General features: G+C 43.0%; 1 protein-coding gene across 1 annotated transcript in view; it reads right to left on the minus strand.

Moving 5' to 3' along the window:
* Positions 1-1,668: 1,668 nt before the first annotated feature.
* LOC132824536 (astacin-like metalloendopeptidase) overlaps positions 1,669-25,970 on the minus strand; it is a 300,317-nt gene continuing 276,015 nt past the window's right edge. Inside the window, exons 11-14 of the mRNA XM_060839170.1 lie at positions 9,177-9,273; positions 4,817-4,947; positions 3,992-4,172; positions 1,669-1,982 (exon numbers count right to left, since the gene is read on the minus strand). Coding sequence (XP_060695153.1) covers positions 1,669-1,982; positions 3,992-4,172; positions 4,817-4,947; positions 9,177-9,273 — 723 coding nt within the window. The remainder of the gene's footprint in view (positions 1,983-3,991; positions 4,173-4,816; positions 4,948-9,176; positions 9,274-25,970) is intronic.

The following is a 25,970-nucleotide window of genomic DNA, read 5'->3' on the forward strand; positions in this document are numbered from 1 at the left end:
TAAGCACATGGGAAGGGAAATTGCGGTCTCTAAAGGGGCCATCTGGTGTGTTCTGTGGTGAAACTGGTCCTCCCGGGAGCAGATACGGTGGAGGTGGAGGAATTGGGGATACGGGATGGCATTTTTGCAGGAGGTCGGGTGGGAAGAGGTGTAATCCAGGTAGCTGTGGGTGTCAGTGGGTTTGTAACAAATGTCAGTGTCAAGGCGGTCATCATTAATGGAGATAGAGAGGTCCAGAAAGAGAAGAGAGGTGTCAGAGATGGTCCAGGTAAATTTAAGGTCAGGGTGGAATGTGTTGGTGAAGTTGATGAATTGCTCAACCTCCTCGCGAGAGCATGAGGTGGCGCCAATGCAGTCATCAATATAGCAGAGGAAGAGATGGGGAGTGGTGCTGGTGTAATTACGGAAGTTGGACTGTTCTACATAGCCAACAAAGAGACAGACATAGCTGGGGCCCATACGTGTGCCCATGGCTCCCCTTTGGTCTGGAGGAAGTGGGAGGATTCGAAGGATAAATTGTTAAGGGTGAGGACCAGTTCGGCCAAACGAATGAGAGTGTCGGTGGAAGGGTACTGTTGGGTACATTGGGAGAGGAAAAAACGGAGGGCTTGGAGGCCCAGGTCATGGCAGATGGAGATGTAGAGGGATTGGATATTCTTGGTGAGAATGAGGCATTGGTGGCCGGGGAAATGGAAGTCTTGGAGGAGGTGGAGGGCATGGGTGGTGTCTTGAACGTATGTGGGGAGTTCCTGGCTACGTAGAACAGTCCATCTTCCATAGTTACACCGGCACCACTCCCCACCTCTTCTGTACCATAGCAGATACTTTATTATCGGACAGCTGGCGAGAGATTTTCAATGTCGCCAAAAGTAGTCATGCTGAAGTAGTCGTCACTTGTGGTGGCACTTCTCCATGTATCTCTGCTCGACACACAAAGACAGTATTTTTTACAGGAATAATACAAAAGGTCTACAAGTCACTTGATCGATTGTCATTATATTGTTTAAGAAAGGCAATTATAATTTTACAATGCCCGATGATTATCAATGTCCTGTGATAACTAGTGGATGGAATACAGGGACTATTGTATTCTTCATAATCATGTGCTGCTGGGAAGAGATTAAAACAGCAGAGCTTTGCTTGTTCTCAATGGGGGATTCACATACCTATGTTAATAGTCAGGGTAAGCATGATAAAGGGAGCAGGTGGCAGTTAATACGGCTATCAGTCTTGTCCAGGGAGGATAAATATATTCACCTGAGGCTGCAAGTGGAATCCATATGTAAGGCTGCAGAGGATTCAGTTCTCTGAGAGTCAGCCAGCCCCCAACTTATTGAGATGTCCTGTCTCATTCTGTAAGAGGACAGGCATGCAATTTATACGGCAGGGAGTCCTTTGAACAGTGGAGTGTTTAACCATTGAGTCCCCATGATACCATGAAAAACAAGTAAAAGATGGAACTGATCCCCTTGTGGCTTTCTAACTTCCTCATTCCCTCCTATTTATCATTCAAAGATCAACCAGGTCCCCTCAGAGCCTATCGTGAAAACACTCAGACAACAGTGACCATAAGCACCGGTGCACGAGAGTGCAGGTGATCATCATTAGTATTGTAATTCCGATATGTACCAGCAGACCTCCCAGTCCTCCAGGAATGCTTCCTAGTGACTACCCCTCCATGCCATCACTAAACCCAGTGTCAATAGTTTGGAGAGTCTGGATTTCTTGTGTGATGTGTTTAGAGAGGTCAGTGATGTTAGTGGACTCGTCAGGGATGTAGATGCGGCACTCTGCCCCAGTAATAGCACAGGCACCACCCTCCTTGCCTAGCAGGAAGTCCAGGGCCAAATGAATCTGGAGGGCCACAGTCCTAACTGCAAGTAGCTCAGCATTAATTTCAGTTAAGGCACTAGCCATATCATTGGCGACGCTTTCCCTTACGGTCCTGAGCCCACTAAGTTCTTGAGCATGCGAATAGATTCCTGTTGGGGGAAGAGGACATTCCCACCCAGGTGAGGTACCTGGCGAGGGGCCTTCTGGGTCTTGGGGGTGAGGGTAAGTTGTCCAAAACACAAATGCGGGGTACAACAAACCCCATCTAATATGACCCTCTCCAATCGGAGGGAAGCCAGGGATAGGTTTTTAACTTGCAAATAAAATATGTGCCATTGTAAGCTGTCAAAGTGGAAACTGCGCCCACTCACCCCCACCAGCATGGGAGCAGGGTTGTTCCAGAGGTGGTCTGATGCTCTGTTTTGAATAGCTGACCAATAAAATACAAAATACCCATAATCTGTTAAATTCTGAATAATTTCAACACAAAGGATGGCAGAAGAACATTCATTTGTCCCCACATAAATATCTTTAGAGAGCTTCCCTTCCTGCCTGAAACAAATGGTGTAGTCGATGGTGTTGCTGAGAACGTCAAGGGAGGATGCCAATGCGATAGGTTGTAACGAGGATGATACCAGTCCCTGGATAAGGTCATGGACTCCGGGAGGCCATTAGCTCAGATAATAGGCCACACTTTTCGACTGCCATTCCCATGTGTCATTGGTGTCAGCAAGATCACCGGAAAGGCTTCGATGCAGTAACCATTCAGCCACTTCATGCCAGCGGAAAAGTACAGGCCACAAAGGGATCCCACCACCCCATGGATTGGTGTGTGGGCACATACGCAGCAGTGGGTGTCTCTCTCCGTTACACAGGCTGTCTGATAGGCTAGATGCAAAAAGATATGATGCTTAGGGGGGGTCAGTTAGAAATCCATCTATTCTCAAGGCCCCATTTACCAAGGTCACCAAAGTCACAAGTACGGAAACCACCTTTATCCTTAGTTGCTGTTGGATTCTGTGCTGATTCCTGTGCAGTCAGTTCTGTGTATCCAATGGAGCTGCCCTTGTACCTTCTCAGCCGTGGGAGTGGTCAGCAGCACCTGGAATGGTTCTTTCTATCTTGGTCCCAGCTTCTTCCGTTCCTAGTCCTTTATCAGGATGAAATCCCCTGGCTTGGCAGCGGGGTAGTCCCCTTCAGGCAGATCACCGCGTTCTCGGTAAGCTTGACCTACCTGTGAATGCAAACTTTGGAGAGATTTGGTTAGCTCCTGTAGGTACACCCCTCTTCCTCCCCCACTGTTCATATCTAGTCTCTCGGGGAGGGGATGTTGGACTATCCCAGGTCCCCACGGGGTTCTCATGGGCTTCCCATAAACCACCTCAGCAGGAACAGACCGGTTTTGCTGGAAGGGGTAACCCTCATGTGGAACATGGCCAAGTGTAAGACCTTCATCCAACTCAGGCTTGTTTTCTGTTTTAGCTTGGCCAGCTTTTGTTTTTGGGACCATTTGCCTGTTCCACCACTCCAGCCGCTTTTGGGTGGTGGATACAGTGGAATTGTTGTTTTATCGCTTGTTCCCTGCAAATCCTGTGGTTAATTTTAGCCATGAAATGTGGCCTATTGTCTGAACTAATGGCCTCCGGGAGTCCATTGCAGGGAATTATTTCCCTCAGTCACTTCTTTACCACTGTTACAGCCATGTTGTCTGTTGTTGGGATTGCCTCAAACCATCTGCTGAAGACATCTACCATTACCAAACAATATTTATAACATTGTACTCTGGGTAGCTGTATAAACAATTGAAAGGCCCATCAGGCAAGGGGTAGTCCCAGGACTGCAAGGCATCCCCTTTACAGCATTAGTCTTCTTACAAATCAAGCATGCTTGTGCTTGTTTCTCAGCTATCTTCTGGAAGTCAGGGTGCCACCAAGTCTGTAGCAAAGTGCTGACCCTTCTCTCCTTGCCTAGGTGTGTACAGCTGTGTGCACAGTCTACTAGGATAGGTGAAAGCAGGGAAGGAATACAGACCTGTCCCACAGGGATCATCCACAGTTTGGTATGAACATCAAGAGTGTAGCCATCTGTTACTACAAACTGTGTTCCTCTGCAGGGACATCCCACTGTATGTCACATATCTCAGCCAGGCCTGGCATACCTGCCCTTATACTTTTTGTGACTAGGTGTTGCTGTGAGCCCAACTGAACTAGGAGAGCGAGGTGTAATGCTGCCTGCTTGATGGCAGCATCGACTTCTGCGTTACCCTTGGAGTTTCTGTCAGTGGCACCAGTATAAACTGAGCATTTGACCACAGCTGGGCTGGATGGTAACTGTAAAGTCTGTAAGAGGTTATATACAAAAACAGCGTTATTAATGGGTTGCCCCGTGGAGGTTAAAAATCCCCTATGCTCTCATAAGGCCCTGTAGTCATGGGCAACACCAAAGGCATAGTGAAAGTCCATGTAAATATTGGCCGAACTCCCCTCCGCCAGGATGCAAGTCTGAGCGAGGGTAAACAATTCAGCCTCATGCGCTGACAGTGGAGTTTTGAAACCTGCACATTCAACCACCTCAAGATCTGTAGTAATCGTGCTTGCGGAGCATCGCTGACCTGTAGGTGAAATAAAAGAGCTGCCATCAACATAAAACATGAAGTCTGCATGTTCAACGGGCAGGTCAGCTAAATCACCCCAAACAGAGGTGAAGAGGTGATTCTGTAGCAGGCAGTCATGTTCGGGAGATGAGAGGTGTGTGGGGTTTCCATCAGGAAGGTGGCTGGATTCAGGGTGGTGCAATGGGAGAAAGTTAGTAGCTGGTTGTTGAGTAGGGCTGCTTTGTATTCGTTCTGGCGTGTCTGCATTAAATATTAAGTCTGCTGGGAGGTGAGAAGGTCGACAATGGAGTGTGTGATTAAAACCCCTACTGGCTGGTATCGGCTGATGTTTGAGGCAGCTGATACGTGGACATGTATAGCAGGAAGTACCTGTGAGTAGGTCAGGAGGCTGGCTGCTACCAGGTCCAGGTTAGTTGAAAAGTATGCCACTGGGCACTTGCGGTCGCAGTGAGTTTGGGTGAGGACGGCAGTGGCAAATCCATCCCTCACAGTGACATAAACTGGAACGGCCGATCATACAGGGGTCGGCGTAAGGCTGGGACTTGTAGAATGCTGTCTATTAATTTGGTAAATGCTGTTAGTTGCTCGGGGAGGGGGCATTGGTTGATGCCATTGGGGTGAGTAGGTGAGTGTGGAGGGCGACATTCAGAATCCGTCGTCTACAGAAATTTAAAAGTCTGAGGAAGGCCCACATCTGTTTAGGCATCGTAGGCGATAGGGTCTCAGCAATGGGTGGAATGCGTTCTTCTGTCAATTTCCATTCCCCTGCAAAGACGAGAATCCCCAAAACATTCACCTCCTTTGGACAATGCTTGACCTTACGGGGCGGAACCACATACCCAAGGGAGCGTAAAAAGTTCAGTAATACTATGCTATCATTCTCGCAGTTTGACAGACTGTTACTGGCAACAAGCCGGTCATCTACATATTGGGCAACTGTAGATACTTGTGGGGATGTGTGTAGAGAAATGGAAAAGAAGGCATACTGTAGATCAATGATGAAAAAAATGCAGGCATTGGCAGCTACGCAGCTTAATATGGTAGCCAGGTTTGGGACGAGGTGGTGTAATGGTGCCATGATCTCATTGATCTTCCTCAGGTCCTGCACCAGCCTTCCAGTTTGGGCACTGGAAAGATCGGGGTGTTGCAAGGTGATTTGCACAGAACCACAATGCCTTGGGCCAGGCATGAGGGTCTGGATTCCTTGTTTTGCCTCTGATTTTAATGGGATACTGTGGGGTCGAAGGCAGACTCTGGTTCACTTTTAATTGTATTTACCACAGGATGAGAGGTATAGCCAACTTTGTGGTTAGAGGCAGCCCACTGCTGGGGTTCACAGAGGATGCGTGGTGGGTCAGGATGCCAAACTTCTGCTGTGGGAATTTCAAATGGCCCTCTGTGAAGTGTTGCCACAGTCCCCTGGTGGTGGAGGCGAGTTGTGTCAGGGTGTAGGCAAGGTGGCTCACGTTTATACCGTTGGCCGTGGGTTCGAATAGGACTACCAACCCTGTTTGCTACCACAGGTAGTGTGGAATTTGAACAAGTAGAATTTTCCTTAACTGCAACCTCACTGACAACCATAACGGAGTGTTCTGTGGAACATCCAGTAGAGTCATAGCAAACCATCACATGGGGGTCCGGGGTTGGGAACAGCGGTGTGAAGGTAGATTATTCAATGTTAAGCCTGCACCACTGGGGTCCGCAAACTGGGGGAATTGTGTCTGGCCGTGTAGTCCCACTGCAATGCCCTCATCCGTACAGGTGATCTCAATTCCCAGGGGACAAAGCAGATCCCTGCCAGCCAGGTTTCATCCGATCTTAACTGTTACTGTGAAGGAAATCAAGCAGGCTTGTCCACAGAACTCAGCTTTCAGCGGAACAGTTTTAGGATATATGCTGTTTGTTCCTTCAAACCCTGCAAGGGCCATAGTCTTGCCTGATAGCTGGAATCCCTTATCCTTCACAATTTCCTGATCAAAGGTGGAATTGGTTGCTCCCATTATCAATCATAAATAGGATTGGAGTTCCAGCTATCTGTAAGATAATGTTGGGTTCCTGCCAGGAGGACGGGCTGACGACTGGGAGGTTACCACTTGGAAATCAGGTGAATTGATTGTTAGAGTTGAAATGAGTCCAGGGCGGCATATCCAGGCATGGATTGTCATGTTCCAGGTGAAGGGGGCATTTGGTTTTCCAGTGACTGGGTCTCCCATAGTTGAAACACTGGCCTGGCTGCCTCACTGGGAATCAACCTCACCTTCGCCTTATCCATGCTACATTAGGGGACACCCCCTGTTCCCTTCTCCAAGGTCCCCATGGGGAGAGGTGACTTTGTGGGCATCGCTGGACTGGCACCTGGGGGAGAGTTTGTGCACGGGGGTATGCCAGTTCCACTGGAATTTGTTAGTACTAACTGGGGGCGCTCTGCATTCATGGGACAGCTGAATGAACTCCATTTTTGGGTGGGTTTTAGAGCATGGTTTGGGGTCATTCTAGACTTCCCAGTAATAAAGAAGGGCTCTTCTCATCTGGGATCTGGTATTTTAAGACCAGTCCTTGTTATTTGTGCATATCATGTCCATGAGACTTGAGGGGACACATTGTAGAACCATCAAGTTAAACAATGGTGAGTCCTTTCCAGAGTTAAAAACTTGATCCCCAGCAAGGTTCCCATAGCAGGCAACAACTCTCTCCCAGAAGTCTCCCTTGGACTCTCCCACCTTGGGTCTGCAGTCTAGGACCTTGCTACTGTTAACAGGCTGTTGCAGGGTGCGTTCTAGTAACTGGAAATTTTGATTCACTAGAGTGTCATCTTTGAATCTGTCGTTTAAATCCTCGTAGATGAGGACTGGGCCTTTTCCATCACTCACCCATCTGCTCCTGCCATTTAGTCATTTCTTCTGGTGACAAAGTCATGCAGCAAAGGGCAAACAGATGTCAGGGTGTTGCATTATGCATTTGGATGGTGAGCTGGACATACTGAGTGAATTGGTCTGGTGCCTGATTCATGATCATGGTCATCTCCTGGGGATTCCATGGGACATAAACCCTGATAATTGGCAGCTCACCTTCCTCATCTGCTTTGGAGTTTGGCAACTGCCGGGTGGGGAACATAGTTTTGGGGGTGATGGGGAGATGGTGAACTCCAGTGCAGAGGTCGCAGGGTACCACTGATTTCCTGGAGTGCATTTTAACCTGGTTGGCTGTGCAAGATCTCTTGGGACTCCAGTATGGCGGCAGGGAGGGGGTCGGGTAGTTCAACTGATAGTTTCGGTGAACTGGGATAGATTTCCATTCCTCCTCTCTCTCTGTGTCATTCCCTCCCTCTTCAAACAGGATCAGTATGCCAGACCTGAGCTAGGGATCCCGAGAAGTGCTTACATTCTCCTTGCAGCACTGTCCCTTTAACCACTCTCGTTTATCTTCCCCAGCTTTGACTTCTTTGCATTGCTTCCCTTTTCCATCTACCATCCAACCACTCACATTCTGCCTTCAGCGCCTCCCAACCTTTGGGAGTCCCATCCACTGTTAACACCGCTATCTCCCTGTCACAGGCAGTGTATCTCCAGCTGGCTAGTAAGGTGTCTTGTCGGCCCTCACCTTCCACTCCTTAATAATGTATTTACACTTTTCCCCAGTTTTTCTTCCAAGTCAGATTAACTGCTTGCTCGCAGGCACCCACATCCAAGTTACCCCCAGAGGCCAAATTTTGTGCCCGAGCTGTTTGTCCAGTGCTGCGCTTAATTCAGGTAAATATTCACGCATGCTTTGAAAGGGGGTCCCCTTCCCAGACACATCAAGTGACTGTCCCATTATACCTCTCTGCTCTAATGTGAACAAATTTCCACTGGTCACATTAGTATTGCAGAGCGCACAATTTACAAAGCCTGCTCTCTTTTCTATACATATTAGATTACTTTCCACTGGCCACATTCAAAAGAGGCAGCTCCCAAACCAGAATTCGCACAAAACAGAGTAGCCAATGTCACCCCACAGCAATTTACAGCAACTAGACAACTTTCCTACCTCACAAGCTGGGTCCGGGTGGTTCATGTGACTTCTTCAATGTACCAGTGCCATTGGGTGAGGGACAGATCATCTGGCTGAACACAAGGAGCAGTCTGGGGTAAAATACCCCGGGGTGCTCTTACGGCTTGGTTCTGCCCAATTCAGATTTTTGTGTCACTTACTCTGCCCTGTGAGACATTCTCTATGTTGAGTTCCCAGTTACAGCACCAAATGTTGATGTCTATTTTGTTCCACAAATCCAGATGACACAAGTTTCTGTACAACGGTAGATGCTTTATTATCAGACAGCCGGCGAGAGATTCTCAATGTCACCAAAAGTAGTCATGCATCTACTTGTGGTGACACTTCTCCACGTATCTCTGCTCTACACACAAAGGCAGTATTTTTTTACAGGAATAATACAAAAGGTCTATAAGTCATTTAGTCGTTACATTGTTTAAGAAAGGCAATTATAATTTAACAATGCCTGGTGATTGTCAATGTCCTGTGATAACTAGTGGATGGATTACAGGGACTAGTTATCATATTCTTCATAATCATGTACTGAGGGGAAGAGACTAAAACAGCAGGGCATTGTTTATTCTCAATGTGAGATTTGCACACCTATATTAATAGTAAGGGGAAACATGATAATGGGAGCAGGTGACAGATAATAGGGTCATGGCCAAGGCTCTCAGTCTTGTCCAGGGAGGACAAATACCTTTATCTGAAGCTGCAAGTGGAATCCTCATGTATGGCTCCAGAGGACTCAGTTTTCTGAGTCGGCCAGCCTCCCTACTGAGATGTCCTGTCTCATTCTGTAAGAGGACAGGTATGCAATTGATACGGCAGTGTGTCCTTTTAGCACTGGAATGTTTAATCCTTGAGTCCCCAATATGCCATGAAAAACAATTAAAGGATGGAACTTTTTGGCTTTCCAACTTCCTCAGCACCATAAGCTCTGACTTTGCATTATATCCTTATATGTGACATATTGTCAATTGTTTCTGATAATCCAAGTATAATATGTTTATAGGTTCTCCTTCATCCACAGCACATGGTCCTTCAAAGAACTCTGGAGTATCCAGCTTCAACTTCCATAATAATCAACTCTAACACCATTCCCATGACTGATATTAAGCTAACTGGCCTATGGTTCATTTTCTCTTCCTCTCTTGTTAAATTTGCCATTTTCTAGAGGTAGTACGAGTCCAGAATTGAGAAAATTTTGCAAAATTAACACCAGTAGTAGCACCTACTACTTCAATAACCACTTCTTTTAAGACTCGAGGATCAAGTCTGTCAGGACCTGGCGACTTGTCAGTTCCTAAGTGATATAATTTCACCAAAGCTCTTCTCTCCCCTCAGTTATTGTAATTTGCAGTTATCGTGCGCATACCCATGCATATTCAGTAAAAAGAGGAGGTGAGCATTGCAGTCAGTATAGAGTCATCTTGGGGCCATTGGTGTTAGCAATAAATTATTTCAAAAACATTCTAATTCCTCACCCAGACTAGCATTGCCAATTTGATTTTTCTTGTTGTATGTAATTAAAATGACCCAGAATAGTGACTTGTTATCTCAAGCAGTCAATGTTTCTTCTTGTATATTTTGACTGACATTGTGGGCCTGTAGACCACTCCCACTACTGATTTGTTTCTCCTAATATCTTCTCCACTAAAACTGATTCCAGATCCTGATCTTTTGAATCAAGGTCAGTTCCAACTACTATATAAATGACATTCTTCATTAACATTGCTACCCCTCCATTCCATCTATCTTCATATTCTTCTTGAGTGTCATATGTCTGTCAATATCCAAGACTAAATTCTTGTGATCATGCATCCACATCTCTTTAATGGCTATCAGATCACATACATGTGTTTCAATGTGTGTGATTTACAATGTATGAATGCTACGCTTTAGATCTTCAGTGTTGGTTTATTCTCTTTGACTTACCTTTCCCACACTACAATTTTGTTCTCCTGCTTTGATTCTGCATCTTGATTTGCTACACCTACCCAATTTTGATTGCACACCTTCATCATATAGTTTAAAGACCTCTCTAGTTAACTGGTCCCAGAACAGTTCAGGTGCAGACAATCCCAATGGTACAACTCCACAATCTCTAATATTGATGCTATTCTCTATGAACCAGAACAATACTAGACTTTGAAATCATGTATTTGTTTCGCAAATTCAGAGATTATTATCCTTGAGATTCTGCTGTTCAATTTGATGCCTAACTCCTCAAACTGTCTGAGCAAAACCTTTTGGCATGCATTGAGCTGTGAGAAAATTAATTCAGTTCAGATGGAGGAAATCAATTCAAGTCACTTCAGTGTGCAAAACACACACTCAGTATGGAATCACCAATACACACTCAGTATGGAATCATTATCTCTCTCGCATGAATTTGTCTGATTCTCTGTCCCTCATCTTTAACCACCTATGCCCCATGTTGGAATCCTATTGGCCATTCCCATCTCAGATTACCCTCACTAAATTCAATCTCCGACTGAGAAGTTGGAAACTCAGCCACAGGATCATGAGACTCAGGGGTTTAGTGCTGCTTCTTCAGAATATCTGGGACTCAGTGATCCCCAGTGGGGACATACACAGATTGGAAAGAACTAGCGTCAGCTTCAGTCTGGATTAGCTCAAAGATAGGTGGAGAAACAGCTGGTGCTGAGGAAGCCAGGAGGATGCACAAAGGCTTGCACAAGCAAAGAGAATGGCAAGAAAGTAGCAAATGGAATAGAACGTGGAAGTATAGGGAGAATAGAAGGATAGATTATTATCGAAATGGGGAAAGGATCTGTAAATCTGAAGCACAAAGGGACTTGGGAATCCTAATTCAGGATTTTCTTAAGGTTAACATATAGGCTTATCTGGTGGTTAGAAAGGCACGGTGGCACAGTGGGGGCGGCACGGTGGCACAGTGGTTAGCACTGCTGCCTCACAGCACCAGGGACCCGGGTTCAATTCCCGCCTCAGGCGACTGACTGCGTGGAGTTTGCACGTTCTCCCCGTGTCCGCGTGGGTTTCCTCCGGGTGCTCCGGTTTCCTCCCACAGTCACAAAGATGTGTGGGTCAGGTGAATTGGCCATGCTAAATTGCCCATAGTGTTAGGTAAGGGGTATATGTTGGGGTATGGGTGGGTTGCGCTTCGGCGGGTCGGTGTGGACTTGTTGGGCCGAAGGGCCTGTTTCCACACTGTAAGTAATCTAATCTAAGTAATCTAATCTAATCTAATCAATATTGGCATTAGTATCAAGAGGCCTGGAATACAAGAGCAGAAATGTACTGCGGAGGCGGTATAAGGCTCTGGTCAGACCACTGTTTGAATATTGTGAGCAGTTATGGGCCCCATATCCAAGGAAAGACATTCAAGTATTAGAAGAGGTATAGAGGAGGTTTACAAGAATGATTGCGGGGGGTGAAAGACTTGCAATATGACGAATGTTTAAAGACTCTGGGTCTGAACTCGATGAAGTTTAGAAGGATGAGGTGGGGATCAGACTGAAACTTTCAAGATACCGAGAAGCCTGGATGTGGCGAAGATGTTTCCACTTTTAGGAGAGACTAGGACCTGATGGTACAGCCTGTTTAGAATTGAGATGAGGAGGAATTTCTTCAGTCAGCAAGTGGTTAACCTGTGGAGCTCTGCCGCAGATGATTGTTGAGGCAAAGTCAGTGGGTTTACTTAAGACAGGGATAAATAGATTCTTGTTTGGTAAGGAGATAATGGGTTACTGGGAGAAGGTGGGAGAATGGGGTTGAGAAACATATCATGAATTATCAAATGGCAGAGCAGACTTGATGGGTCAAATGGCCTAATTTATTCATATATAGTCATAGAGGTGTACAGCATGGAAACAGACCCTTCGGTCCGACCCATCCATGCCAACCAGATATCCCAAACCAATTTAGTCCCACCTGCCAGCACCCGGCCGATATCCCTCCAAACCCTTCCTATTCATATACCCATCCAAATGCCTCTTAAATGTTGCAATTGTACCAGCTCCACCACTTCCTCTGGCAGCTCATTCCATACACATACCACCCTCAGTGTGCAAAAGTTGCTCCTTAGGTCTCTTTTATATCTTTCCCCTCTCACCCTAAACCTATGCCCTCTAGTTCTGGACTCCCTGATCCAGGGAAAAAAACTTTGCATATTTAGCCTATCCATGCCCCTCATAATTCTGTAAGCCTCTATAAGGTCACCTCTCAGCCTCCAATGGTCCAGGGAAAACAGCTTCAGACAGTGTTGTAATCTGAGGTAACCTTCTTCGCTGTCCACTCCACCTCCAATATTGGTATCGCCTGTAAACTTACTAACTGTACCTCTTATGCTCGCATCCAAATCATTTATGTAAATGACAAAAAGTAGAGGACTCAGCACCAATCCTTGTGGCACTTCACTGGTCACAGGCCTCCAGTCTGAAAAACAACCCTCCACCATCACCCTCTGTCTTCTACCTTTGAGCCAGTTCTGTATCCAAATGGCTAGTTCTCCCTGTATTCCATGAGATCTATGATCTTATGGTTCTTTCCTAGCCCTACCTATTTCATTGATACTTAAGTGTACAACACAATGGGTTCCTCCATTTCACACTTGGCACAATCGTCTCCAACCATGGACAAATGACTTTTCACCCTGACACTAGGTAGGAAACCCTGACATTGGAAGGCAATAGCCTAGAGATATTATTGATGGACTGTTAATCCAGAGAATCAAGTAATGTTCCAGCAACTTGGGCTCAGATCTTGCCATGGCAGTTGGTGGAATGTGAATTCAATAAAAATCTGGAATTAAACTTCTAATGATGATCATGAACCATTGTTGATTGAAAACTATCTGGTTTACTAATACCCTTTAGGGTATCTTTACATGGTCTGGCCTACATGTGACTCCAGATCCACGGACATATGGTTTACTCTTAATTATCCTCTGGGCAATTATACAATAAATGCTGACCAACGATGCCCTCATTCTGTGAATGAACAAAATTAAACAATCTCCTGGACTCTCACTCTAGGTTCCACATATCAAATCCCATGAATACACTTTCATAAGATTACTACATTCATTTTGTTTTCCCCATTTGAATGGTTTCTTGTACCATGGCTAGTTTGCTTATCCACACTTTGCACTCACTCTCATCAAGGCAAGATGAGATGCCTCTGAATTAGCTTGTCAGTGTTAATAAACCTTTCGGAGGCTATTAAGAACTTACAATTATTAATTAATTACTTGAGTTGCAAACAATAAGCAAACCACTTACTGCTTCCTCATCAAATCACACTTTTGACTTTTTAGATCTCCTGAAGCTAAACCCTGCCTGCTCTCCTATTTCAAGCCTTCTCAACTCTGTTTCAATCCTGCCCATAACTATGCTGGCTGTGTACACTTCACTGCTTCTTCCACTACTGTAAGCCTCTCCAGTGCCTCTTTATTCCCATACTTGTTGTCAGCTTTCCACTGTTTTCTCATGTTGGTTAAAGACTCCCCTTCCCCATGCTGGTTGTGAAATCTTTGCTACTCCTTCACACCAGTTTAAGCCTCTCTGTGCTTGTGCTGGTTCTGAAACAAATGCGACAAATCTGTCACAAATATTTCTTCTCTTTCTCCTTTGACGCCAGAGACAATTGAAAACAGATATCTAACCCAAAGTTGCCTCATTTTGTATTGGATGGATGGTGTTGAAATTAGAAAAGTTATACGTTGAATTCATATTTTAGAGATTTTGTTAATTTTTTTAAAGTTGTGGAAACATTTTTGGGAAAGATTACTTTTGTTCTTCGAACTTCCTTAAGAGAATGAATAGTTTGCATGGAGCCTGTGGTCAAAGAAATTGCACACAACTTGTGAAGGGAATATGATCAATTGGATAATTCAGCTTTGCTTAATTCATAATTTCTGTCTCAACTAAACTTCAGTCACCATAATTTCAGTCAAAACTAAAACATAAAAGGCCAAGCACTGTTAAAGAGTAATTTTATTAGCAAAAAATTATAATTAGTAATATTACAATCTGTTTATCTGTGGAACATGAACTGACCACAGTAATGCAAATGCATCAAAATATTGGAACTATTTCACCTCCACATGAAAATAATCATGACTCTAGCAAGCCAGTGATTTTTATTCTTGGAGTCTAAAATCCTGTTCAGTTCAAAGACAAGCAAAATATTAGAAAACAAATCACTCTTTAGATTCTCTCAAACCTTGGGTAATGCCAAATAACTGAAACATAAGTCTTCAATTTGCAATGAAAAAAAACAGCAAATGCTTGAGAAATGCTGCACGTGAAAGTTAATTACAATCACAGACAAGGACTGTGATTCCATCTCAAGAATATTAGTGTGATATTACCTTGAGCTCTATTAAACATTGACAGACTTAACTTTTATAATATTGTATTAATGGTTCTGAGTTTAACCTAACCTGACCAGTGGGAACAGGATTGATTTAGATCAGAGGCCCTAGTACACCCAATTGATTTTATCAGTGGAATATTACATTTGGTAGGGTGTAAAATCAATATCTGATCAAAATCGTCCCATTTGAAATGGAAAAACTGGGCTAAAGTAGAAGCTGAATATTTTCTTGCTGATGAACAATTAGCACACAATGAAGAAGGTATAACAATTAGGCTAGATTTTCTGTATACCGAACACTGAACAGACCAATGCAGAAATTGCAAACATTCACTCAGTGTAAACATAGCTGGATATACCCCTACCACATACAGTTTTAATGATGTAAGATGCATGTGAAATAGATTAGGTGGCTAGCCAACCACCTTCTCACCCACTCCTGAGTTCATCACCATAAGACGTAAAAATAGGCAGGCATGGAAACTGACAGACGTCCCACTATATGTAAATGTATAGTTAAAGGTCATTGAGGTTGATAAAAGCTCAAATGACTCCAATATGACCTGCTACACCATAATACAGTTGGCATGTTCAGTCAAGTAGGAACACAAGCCTGTTCGTCTAAAAATGTTTAAAACAGTAGGAAGAATGGGGTTACTATCTTCAGAGAGCCTTCTTTGTTCAGCCTGTGCAGAAGTCAATGTGTCTCTTCCTTGCTATTTATACAGACTTTTAATGCCACCACTCCATTCCACCCATCCCTCTTCACTTAGGTGGCAAAATCCACTGCTTAAAGCCCCAAACTTTCTTAAATCTGGGATCCATTGACACTTATCTTAGGCCTGACTGCGGTCCCAGCCTCACTGTTAACATTTCTGTTGGGGTTAGAAGGTGTCATCCATATCAATCCCTGCCCCTCACCCTGCTATCCTTCCTAAACTCCTATTAAAGGTCTTGTCAAGTGGCTGAAATTTACTGATAAAGGAGTAGGTAGTGAGCTAACAGTCAAAAGAACAATCCATAGCCATAAAGTGCAGTATGTGGGCTATATTATTATATTGCAGAGTGGGACATCCCTTCCTAATGGAGAGACCGTACACCTGCTCGAGCTGCTGACTGGTCTGATTTGCTGCAGCTCCAGTGGTATATCAGTTTGCTTTTGGGAGCTTTGGTGGGTTTTTTGGGGAGTGAGGGGGCGGATGCGATGGGACTACTAAGATAGGGTATATAAACTAAATTGAATAATCAGTATTCCTCCCCTAGCATCTATGAATGCATTATCAGGACAGTTCTAGATGCTGTGAATGAAATAGTATAAACTCACAAAACACATATGAACTGAATGATGACAAAACAGAAAGACATGTTTCCACTATCTAGAAATGAAATATTAACCTGACAATTATTTTACAAAAGCTATCTTCTCCATGAAAATATCAGTGAGATGAATGGCACAAATGCAACATTGATGATGAAACTCCTCTCATGAGAAGATCCAGAAACCGTAGGAGGATGTTTATCTGCAAAAAAAAAATAAACCAAACTTGGGAACTGTTTTTAAAGCATTTTTTAAGACCTGAATACTTTAAACTTGTTAATACACTTTCTGCAAAGATGAATAAAAACTGAATACTGAAAAATCTATAACAAGGCTAGAAAAATAACAAATGCTCAATTATCGCGGGCAGAAGTTCAGATTTTGGGAGGGGAATAAGATTAACAATTCAGACAAATTACATAGTTCTTGTGTTTTTGAACGGTTTGGTGAATCTGTTCCATCCTTTCTTCATTTGTTTCTAAAGGTAGTTAGCCAGGGCTGAGGTGAGAAGGTTTAGCATTCAGGGATTGTCAGATTGCCACTCCACTCCTATCACTTACTTTACTAACTACATACCTTACTGCAGTAGTATCCTTCTTATCTGATTTTAGCTGAATTTTAACATGTGCCATTTTTGGAACAACTCATCATTACTGAGATCATGGCTCTGACTGGCATTGGTACCATTTTAAAATGTTATTCTGTACCTGATCAAGCCTTGTAGTCTGGAGTTGCCCTGCACGTTTCCTGACATTCCTCTGTTCAAAGGAATGCACAGCAATATACTATTAGGAAAGTCAATATCCTTCTCCCCTCTGACAGCGCAACTGCCACCATTTCTCTCCCCATCTCTTATGGTCTGTCTCTGTAACTGTACCTACCTCCAAACAAAACTCAAACGCTACCAGTCTGCATCATTTTCTTTAATCATTGTCACCCACTCCAACACTCAACACCAGTTCCCTGCAGCCGTTTATGCTGCCCATTCACTCACCTGAGACTCCTTGACAATAACAGCTGTACCTCATGATGGTTATTTCACAGGAATAGCAATTGGGAGGTGCAATCTAAGGGTGTCGAAACATGGGTTCAAATGCTACTACAGTAGCTGGGATTAAATTTAAAAGTGTGGAGTGAATTGAAAGTTAGTATGACAACAATGAAATTAACATCCATTGTTGTAAAAACACATCTGGTTTACTAATATCCTTTAGGGGTAAAAATCTGCTACAACTTGCCTGTTCTGGCCTAAATGCCACACTTGACTGAGAGCAATGTCGATACTTAAATGGTCTGAAGGACAATTAAGAATGGGCAGTCATTGCTTTCTTTGCCAGAAATGACAACATCCATCAAAAATAGAAAAATATAAGTGATGACACCTTCCAATATTGGGAAATCGGATCCTGATGAAGTTATATGCATGTAAGGGCAGAGGTATTCTGCTGAGGCTATATAAAGCTCAAGGCATTTGGAATATTGTGAGCAGCTCTGGGCTGTGTAACTAAGGAAAAATGCACTAATATTAGAGAGGGACCAGAGGAGGTTTACAAAAATGATCCTGGGATGAAGGGCTTGTCATATAATGAGTGATTGAAGAGTCTGGATCCGTAAGCATTCGTGTTAGGATCTCTTTGAGGATGAGGAGGGATCTCTTTGAAACCTATAGGATGTTGAGAGGCCTGGATAGAGTGGATGTGGAGATGTTTCCATTAGTAGAAGAGACTAGGACCCAAGAGCACAGTCTTAGAGAGAAGGGGCAACCATTTAGAACTGCGATGAGGAGGAATTTCTTCACCTGGGCAACAATGACTCTGGAACTCATGGCCGTCACAGCCTTCTGCAAGCAAAGTCATTGAGTGTACTTGCGACAGAGATAGGTAGATTCTTGATTAGTAAAGGGATCAAGGTTTACAAGGGAAGCAGGAAATGGGGTTGAGAAATATATCAGGCATTAATGAATGGTGGAGCATAATCTATGAGTTGAATGCCTAATTCTGCTCCTAACATCTTATACCCTGCTTACTCACTGCTCACATGAGGAGTTCTTGCATAAAATGAGAGGTACACCTGCATATTAAATTGTCTATTAAGTTCCTAAAGCAAGACATCACCCATGTAGACTGCTTTTGCAGAGCTCTGCAACATGTGCATGTCATAATTTGCCAAGTCCTGTATTTGGTACAACCTATTCATAATGGAGCCCTTGTCATGAACGAAATCAAGTGTAGGTAGAGGGGAAGGGGGAAAAGCAATGCACAGAGAAGGGGCCACTCATCTACAACAGGCCCTTTCTGTGTGAGCTATCAACTTGGGTTAACTGTTTGCTCGCCAACAAACTCGTTAATGAGAAAAATTTGGAATTTGGAATTTGGAGCTGTTTTGGGATGTTCAGATAAAAGGATCTTCTCCCTATTGAATCTTGTTGGCCACAGGTTTGAAATTAAAGCCACTACAGAACAATCAACCTTTCTTAGCCAAATATATCAAAACACCTGAAATTCTTTACAAATGTTTAACTAATCACCTTGTGTATTCTCTTTGTAACTGTCTTCTATGTGCTTTTGCTTGCCTTACAGCTCCTAGTGTCTGCAGCATGGCTGGTGGAAAATTGTTGACTTTCAAAGGGAAAGGCACAAATGGAAGCTGGGAGCCCTGTGGGTCCAATTTAGAACTACAACACTTCAGTATGTGAACAAAATTAGAAAGGGAGATATGATTTTGTAAGCAGAGTTTCGAGAACTACAAAAGACATTAACACAGTGGACCTCAGCATAAGTTATCTTTGAATTACCTTCAGCAGCACATTGCTTATAGGTACAGAAATACAAACATGTGGCAGTTGAATATGTAATTAGAGAGGGGGTGCAGGAAGGAGTGTGTTATTTTTCTAGTACATTGGGACTGATTCTGGAGGACCTCAGACCTAAACAGAGCTGGGTCTAATGTCTTCATGGGGAAATTTGGATGTTCTATTGAGGAGGGTTTAAATTAACTTGACACGAGTATGGGAAACTGAAGGTAATGCAAGAGACTCAAAAACAAGGTGCACAGTGAAGTGGCTGAGACAGATAGTAAATCATATAGTATTAGATGTGGTCAGAGTAAGAGAAAGAAAGGAAAATGAGGAAAAATGAAAGAAAGAGGAAAGAAAGAAAGAAAGTTTGTATTTATTTAGCAATTTTCATGATCAGACTTCTCAAAGTACGATACAGCCTATGAAGCACTTTTTAATGTGTAGTCATTATTGTAATGTAGGAAGTGTGACCGCTAATTTGCTAAAAACTCCCAACAAAAAGCAAGTAACAATGACAGATAATCTGTTTTAATTTGTGATATCGATTAAGGGATGTGTTTTGGTCAAGATTTGCGAGATAATGTTCCTGCACTTCTTCAGAATAGCATGATGTGATCCTTAACATTGATCCAAACAGGCAAATGGGGTTTCATTTTAACATTTCATTTCAAAAATGGCACATTCAACAATGTTTTTGCAACATAACTTTAGAAGGATTGCAGAAAATGTCTAAATTACATCAATGTACATGTATGCAGATTAACAGTATGTTGTAAATAAAATTGGTGAGCTGTAGGTGACTACTTGAGAATATGATATTATGATGACAGCGGAGATCTAGCTCAGAAACAAAGCAGATTTAGTTACAAAATACTCCTAGAAACAAACTATTCAGGAACTAAGGAAAGAGTGCAGACCAATGAGATCCTGGTTGAACACATACTCAGTGTCTACAGCTTGTGGAACTTTGGATCTGAGTCGAGGAGCTGCAGTCTGAGCTGCAGATATTGTGCCACATCAGAAAAAGGGAAAACTGGTCATACCCTTCAAACGAGCTCATTCAAAATTGGGCTGTGATCTCTGACAGGAAGGTGTGAATGCAAATGAGACAGATACAGGGACTCATGGCCTCTGCAATTATTAAATAGTTAAGAGATTCTTGAAAGATGATAGTGGGGACTCTTTGGAGGATGAGAAAACTGACAATGGCACCTTGATATGGGGAGCCATTCAACTGGGGGGAGAAAATAGGAATAGTAGTGATACATTTTTTCAGGATGATTTTCAAGATGGTACCAAAGCATGGTGATTCTTCGTGAGCACTCTACAGCAGATCTTATTCTTACAAATCTTACAACTATTCTGCTCTTTTAAACCTCAATTCTAACTCTGTTAAAATAACTAACTTTCTCTTAAACCGACTTGCAGGTCTGAAGATTCTACAAACAACCAGGGCTGATTACCAACATTGGATTCGCAAATCTAGAGTGAACAAAAACAAAAGGCTTTACACAGAGCCTGCAGGCCCGAGATACCTGACCTCCAGGAAATCCGGAACCAAGGCCCGACCAGCTGAGGAACTATCCCTGATCCTGCAGTGACCCAACTCTGAGGAAGCCTGACCAGCTCAGGAACGACAACTCACCTTAAGGGAATCGGACAATGTGGAGGCCTGATGGAACCAACTTTAAGAACACTCCCACCTTGCCTGTGATCGCAACCAGTGCCCAGGACACCATCAGGAGCGTGCACTTACCTTCCAAAGCAGCACATTTCCATCACCAATACTTGGGATTGGCCAAAAGCAGACACATTATCAGGAAATGTGGGAGAAGCGCTGGAGTGCAGGTGAGACTGAAACAATGTGATTTCAAGTGCCTTGACCCTAGCATACTCCTGGTAAACATCCAACCCATTAAGAACAAAATGGATGAACTTAAAGCTAGACTTAATCTTCCAGAGGGAACTCAGATACAGTTGTGTGCTCTGTTTATACCTGCTACACTTGACTGTGCCGCACAAACTGAAGGTTTCTTTATGTATTGCATGGGCCACATGGCATCCTTAGAGAAGGCAAGGGTCGGTAGGGTCTTACCTCCTAATCAGCACCTCCTGGTGCTCAGACGTGGCAATGCTGGCAAGTTACTGTGCCCCGACCTTGCATATCTAACAGTTAAATGCCGTACCTAATACCATCCATGTAAGTTCACCTCTGCTATCCTGACAGCAGTCAACATACATCCCATGGAGAAATGAAGAGTGCTCTTGATGAAATATACACTGCCACAAATAGATTTGAGATGGAATACCACGAGGTCTTGTTCATCACATGCCAACCTCAAGAACGTACTACTAAAATCCCATCAACATGAATCTTGTTCTCTCAGAAGGCCAAACATCATTAACCAATTGCTACACAACAATCAAAGATGCCTACCATTCCCACCAAAACTTTGGAAAATTAGGCCACAACATTGTACTCCTGACTTACAAGCAGAAATTGCAATGTGAGGACCTCGCACAGAAAGTAGTAAAATGCTGGTCTGAGGCAGCGAAAGAACTGTTTAGAAATCGTAGACTGATCCATACTCAAGAACTCAACGGCCAACCTAAAGGAGTATGCCACTATCTTTACAAACTTCATTAGCATATGTATAGAAGACAGTGTGCCAAAGAAGAAGTTATTCCAAATGTTCCCAAACTGGAAACCGGGAGATTTGTTGGCCTACTGAAATCTAGGTGTGTGGCATTCAAGACAGATGACCCTGACGTTTACAGGAAATCCAGATACAACCTTCATAAGGCCACTAGAGATACAAAGAGAAAATACAGGACTAAGCTCGAGGCTCAAACTCAAACTAATCACATGCATACCCACCATTTGTGGCAAGGCTGACAAGACATAACAGGCTACAAAGTGAAACAGAACAGAATAGCAGACAAAAGAAATCCCTCCCTGATTGGCCAAATGCATTTTATGCTCGTTTTGGACAGAAGGTCAGTGAAACAGTATCATCTGCCTCAGATACTGGCGGCACGGTGGCACAGTGGTTAGCACTGCTGCCTCACAGCGCCTGTCAGACCTGGGTTCAATTCCCGACTCAGGCGACTGACTGTGTGGAGTTTGCACGTTCTCCCCGTGTCTGCGTGGGTTTCCTCCGGGTGCTCCGGTTTCCTCCCACAGTCACAAAGATGTGCGGGTCAGGTGAATTGGCCAAGCTAAATTGCCTGTAGTGTTAGGTAAGGGTAAATGTAGGGGTATGGGTGGGTTGCGCTTCGGCGGGTCGGTGTGGACTTGTTGGGCCGAAGGGCCTGTTTCCACACTGTAAGTCTAATCTAATCTAATCTAATATACCCATTCCGTCATTCACCACTGCAAATATCAGATCGAACCTTTTGAGGGTGAACCCAAGGAAAACAACTGGCCTAGCTAGAGTCCCCAAACATGCACTAAGATCCTGCATGGGGGTGCAGCTGGAGGGAGCATTTGCTGACATCCTTAACCTTTCCTTACTATGACCTGAAGTCTCCACCTGCTTAAAAAAGACCAACATTATCTCGGTACCAAAAAGAAATCATGCTTCGTGCCTTACTGATTACCTGCAGAGATTAGTCATGGCTCTTATCAACTTTAGTTTTCCAGTTTGCCTTGATCCCTGCAATTTGCCTAATGTCACAACAGATCCACAGCAGATGCGATGTCCCTGATCCTACACACATCCCTGGAATATGTAGATAACACGGTTACGTACGTTAGGCTCCTACTTATTTATTACAGCTCTGCCCTCAACACTATAATTCCAAACAAACTAATCTCAAAACTTCAAGACCTAGGTCTCCACTCCATCCATTGCAATTTGATCCTTGACTTCCTGACTTGCAGATGGTAATCAGTAAGAATAGGCAACAACACCTCCTCCATGACAATCCACAACATTGGCATCCTGCAAAGCTACATACTCAGCCCTTACTATAATCCCTGTACACATGACTGTGGTGCCAAATTTTATCCTAACTCTATTTACAAGTTTGTTGATGACACCGCTGGATCTCAAATAATGATGAGACAGTATTCAGAAAGATATAGAGTACTTGTAACGATAACAATCTCTTCCCCAATTTCAACAAAATGAAAAAGCTGGTTATTGACTTCAGGAAGCAAGGTGGAGGGCATGCCACTGTCTACATCAATGGTGCTGAGGTGGAGATAATCGACAGTGTCAAGTTCCTAGGAGTGATGATCACCAACAATCTATCCTGGTCCGCCAATATTGATGTGACGGTCAAGTAAGCACAACAATGCTTCTACGTCCTCAGGAAGCTAAAGAAATTCATTCTACAAAGACTCTATATAGACCAGTTTTTATAGATGCACCATATCCAGATATATGGCTTGATAGGGCAACGACTCTGCCCAGGAATATAAGAAACAACACTGAACATTGCCCAGTCAATCATTCAAGCCAACCACTGAATCCATCTTTGCCTCAGAAAGACGGCTACCATAATAAAAGATGGTTCCCACCATCGTTGCAAACTCTTCCATCAGGCACAAGATACAAAAACTTAAATACATGTAACAACACATTCTTCCCCATTGTCATTAGACTTTTGAATAAACCTCTTAATTTTTAAGTTTAATGTTGATCTCACTCTTTGTGTACCTTCCATGTCGCCATAATATTGTATTCATCACTCTGTTGCACTTTGCATGGCATGATCTGCCTGTACTGCACACAAAACTTTTCACTGTACTTCGCTACATGTGACAATAAGAAACCAAATCAAGTCCAAAAAAAGCGATGAACAATATCATGAGGGGATGGATATTATTCTCTGCAGCTCTGGCCGGGAGTCCTGAAGGTTGTGCCACTGTCCGGTGTCAGGGTTAAAGACATTACTTCGAGGCTGGCGACAGGGAAGGATCCAGTTACCATTATCCAACTTGTACTAACTATATTGACAGGATTAGAAAGGAGGTTCTCCTGAAAGAATTTGCATAGTTAGGAGCTAAATTACAAAGCAGAACCTGCAACATAGTAACTTCTGGATTACGATATGAACCACGGTCAAACTGATTAAGATAAATAATGTCAAAGAGTTAACTGTGTGGCTCAAAGATTGGTGTTGGTAGAATTTATACTGGCACCAATACGAGCTCAGCAGTTTTAGTTGTTGAACTCTGCAGTGATAAAAAAAATGACAGTTTGAATGAGTAAGTGAGTCGGTGGTGAGGTAGAATCTGTGGACTGAGTCTGGGGGCATGGTGAAGTCAAATGGGGTCCTGAATGTGTTAGATGAGATGGTGGGAACTGTTTATCAAGGTTTAATAAAAAGATCTAAATTGCGTTGTCAGTACTGTCCAAATTTGGGTCCATCTCAGGATGTTGGTTTCTGGGTCCTTAGAGAAGTTTGAGTTTTCTTTGAGTTTATATCAATTATGCCCACTGAAAATGACCTCATACAATCTCTTTTGCAGTGCATTGAAGGTACAACTAAAGGTCATCTCAACATATTTCAAAGAATGGTATGTATATCACTTGACACAAACATGAACACTAAATGAAATGTGCATAAAAGCAAACACGACATTGTTTCTTCAACAATAAGTAAAATGACTCTAACTCACTTCTAACCATTAATATTGAATTGAATTGAATTAATGTGTAGTGAGGCACAGTGAAAAGCTTTGTATGTAGCCATGAAGAATGCAAGTACAGTTAGATCTCTGACAGTCTCAACAAATAGTGATACACAAAATAATGAAGTGAAAATAGTGTACTGTAAATTATTTACGAGTCAATTTAAATTTTTTAAAAAATTATTCCACCTTTATGTTGTCAATCAATCAGTCTTTGATTGACAACATAAAGGTGGAATAATTTTTTAAAAAATTATTCCACCTTTATGTTGTCAATCAATCAGTCTTATACTGGTCACAGTGGAATTTGGAATGTTTTCTTGTTTATGATATAAACCTCCTTGTTTTTCCAGAAATGCTGCCTGTTATTGTAGCATTGTCAGCTGATACAGGTTATATCACTAAAAAGAATCCCTTGCCGCAGAAATACAAGTGTTCCCTATGCATACTGTCAGCACTTTAAATTTTAACACAATTGCATTTGAAACTCATTTCATGTGTCACTGGAAAACTTACAGCAGGTCAGGCAGTATCTGAGAAGCAAGAGGGTCGATGTTTTGGGCATGACCCTTCAGCAGTTTTATTTGTTGAATCCTGAAGCATTCTCTTGCTCCTCAGATGTTGCCTGACCTGTTATGCTTTTTCCAGTGCCACATTTTTTTCAACTCTGACTCTCCAAGTATCTGCAGTCCTCACTACTTCCTAAATATCACCTCATGTCAAAGTTCTGGAATAGTTAACTGGCAGTTCAATTAGCCTCTATGTTCTTGGGTCAGGACTTTTTAGGTCAGAAATAGGAATTGCTATCACTATCCAATGACCCCCTTCGAAATATGTGAATATTTGATGAGGGTCAGTTGTATCATTTTCTCATAATGGATTTTATGCACGAACATTCAATAGAAAACCTTATATTTAGAAATCATTACTTGGTAGCAGAAGACACTAGTATCAATGTGGAGAAAACTAATAAAGAACATTTGCAAATAGTTTTCAAAATGTTCATTACTAAAACAATAATGAGGGCACATTGATCTATATAAGTTTGTTTGTTTCAAATACTTACTCACAAAAGTGTCATAAGCAATTTTAAATCCGCGTTTTATTCTTGATGGCACGTGTTGAAATTCTAACACAAGTGCACGTCCAGTGGAAACAACAAATGGCAATGTCAATGAGGCATTGTTGCAAAATGTTTCGATAATAATAGGAGGTGTTCGAGCAGCATCATAAATGATCAGGCTATTTTCTGTACAGTTTCCTTTCTGTGATTCGCCAGTTCCTTCAAATTCCATTATTATCTATAAAAAAAGTAAGAATACTAAATTAAACATTAATTTGGTTTTCATGTAAATTTTACTCTTTCTGGCCATGA

Source organism: Hemiscyllium ocellatum, chromosome 18 (assembly GCF_020745735.1).
Source record: "Hemiscyllium ocellatum isolate sHemOce1 chromosome 18, sHemOce1.pat.X.cur, whole genome shotgun sequence".
Lineage (NCBI taxonomy): Eukaryota > Metazoa > Chordata > Chondrichthyes > Orectolobiformes > Hemiscylliidae > Hemiscyllium > Hemiscyllium ocellatum.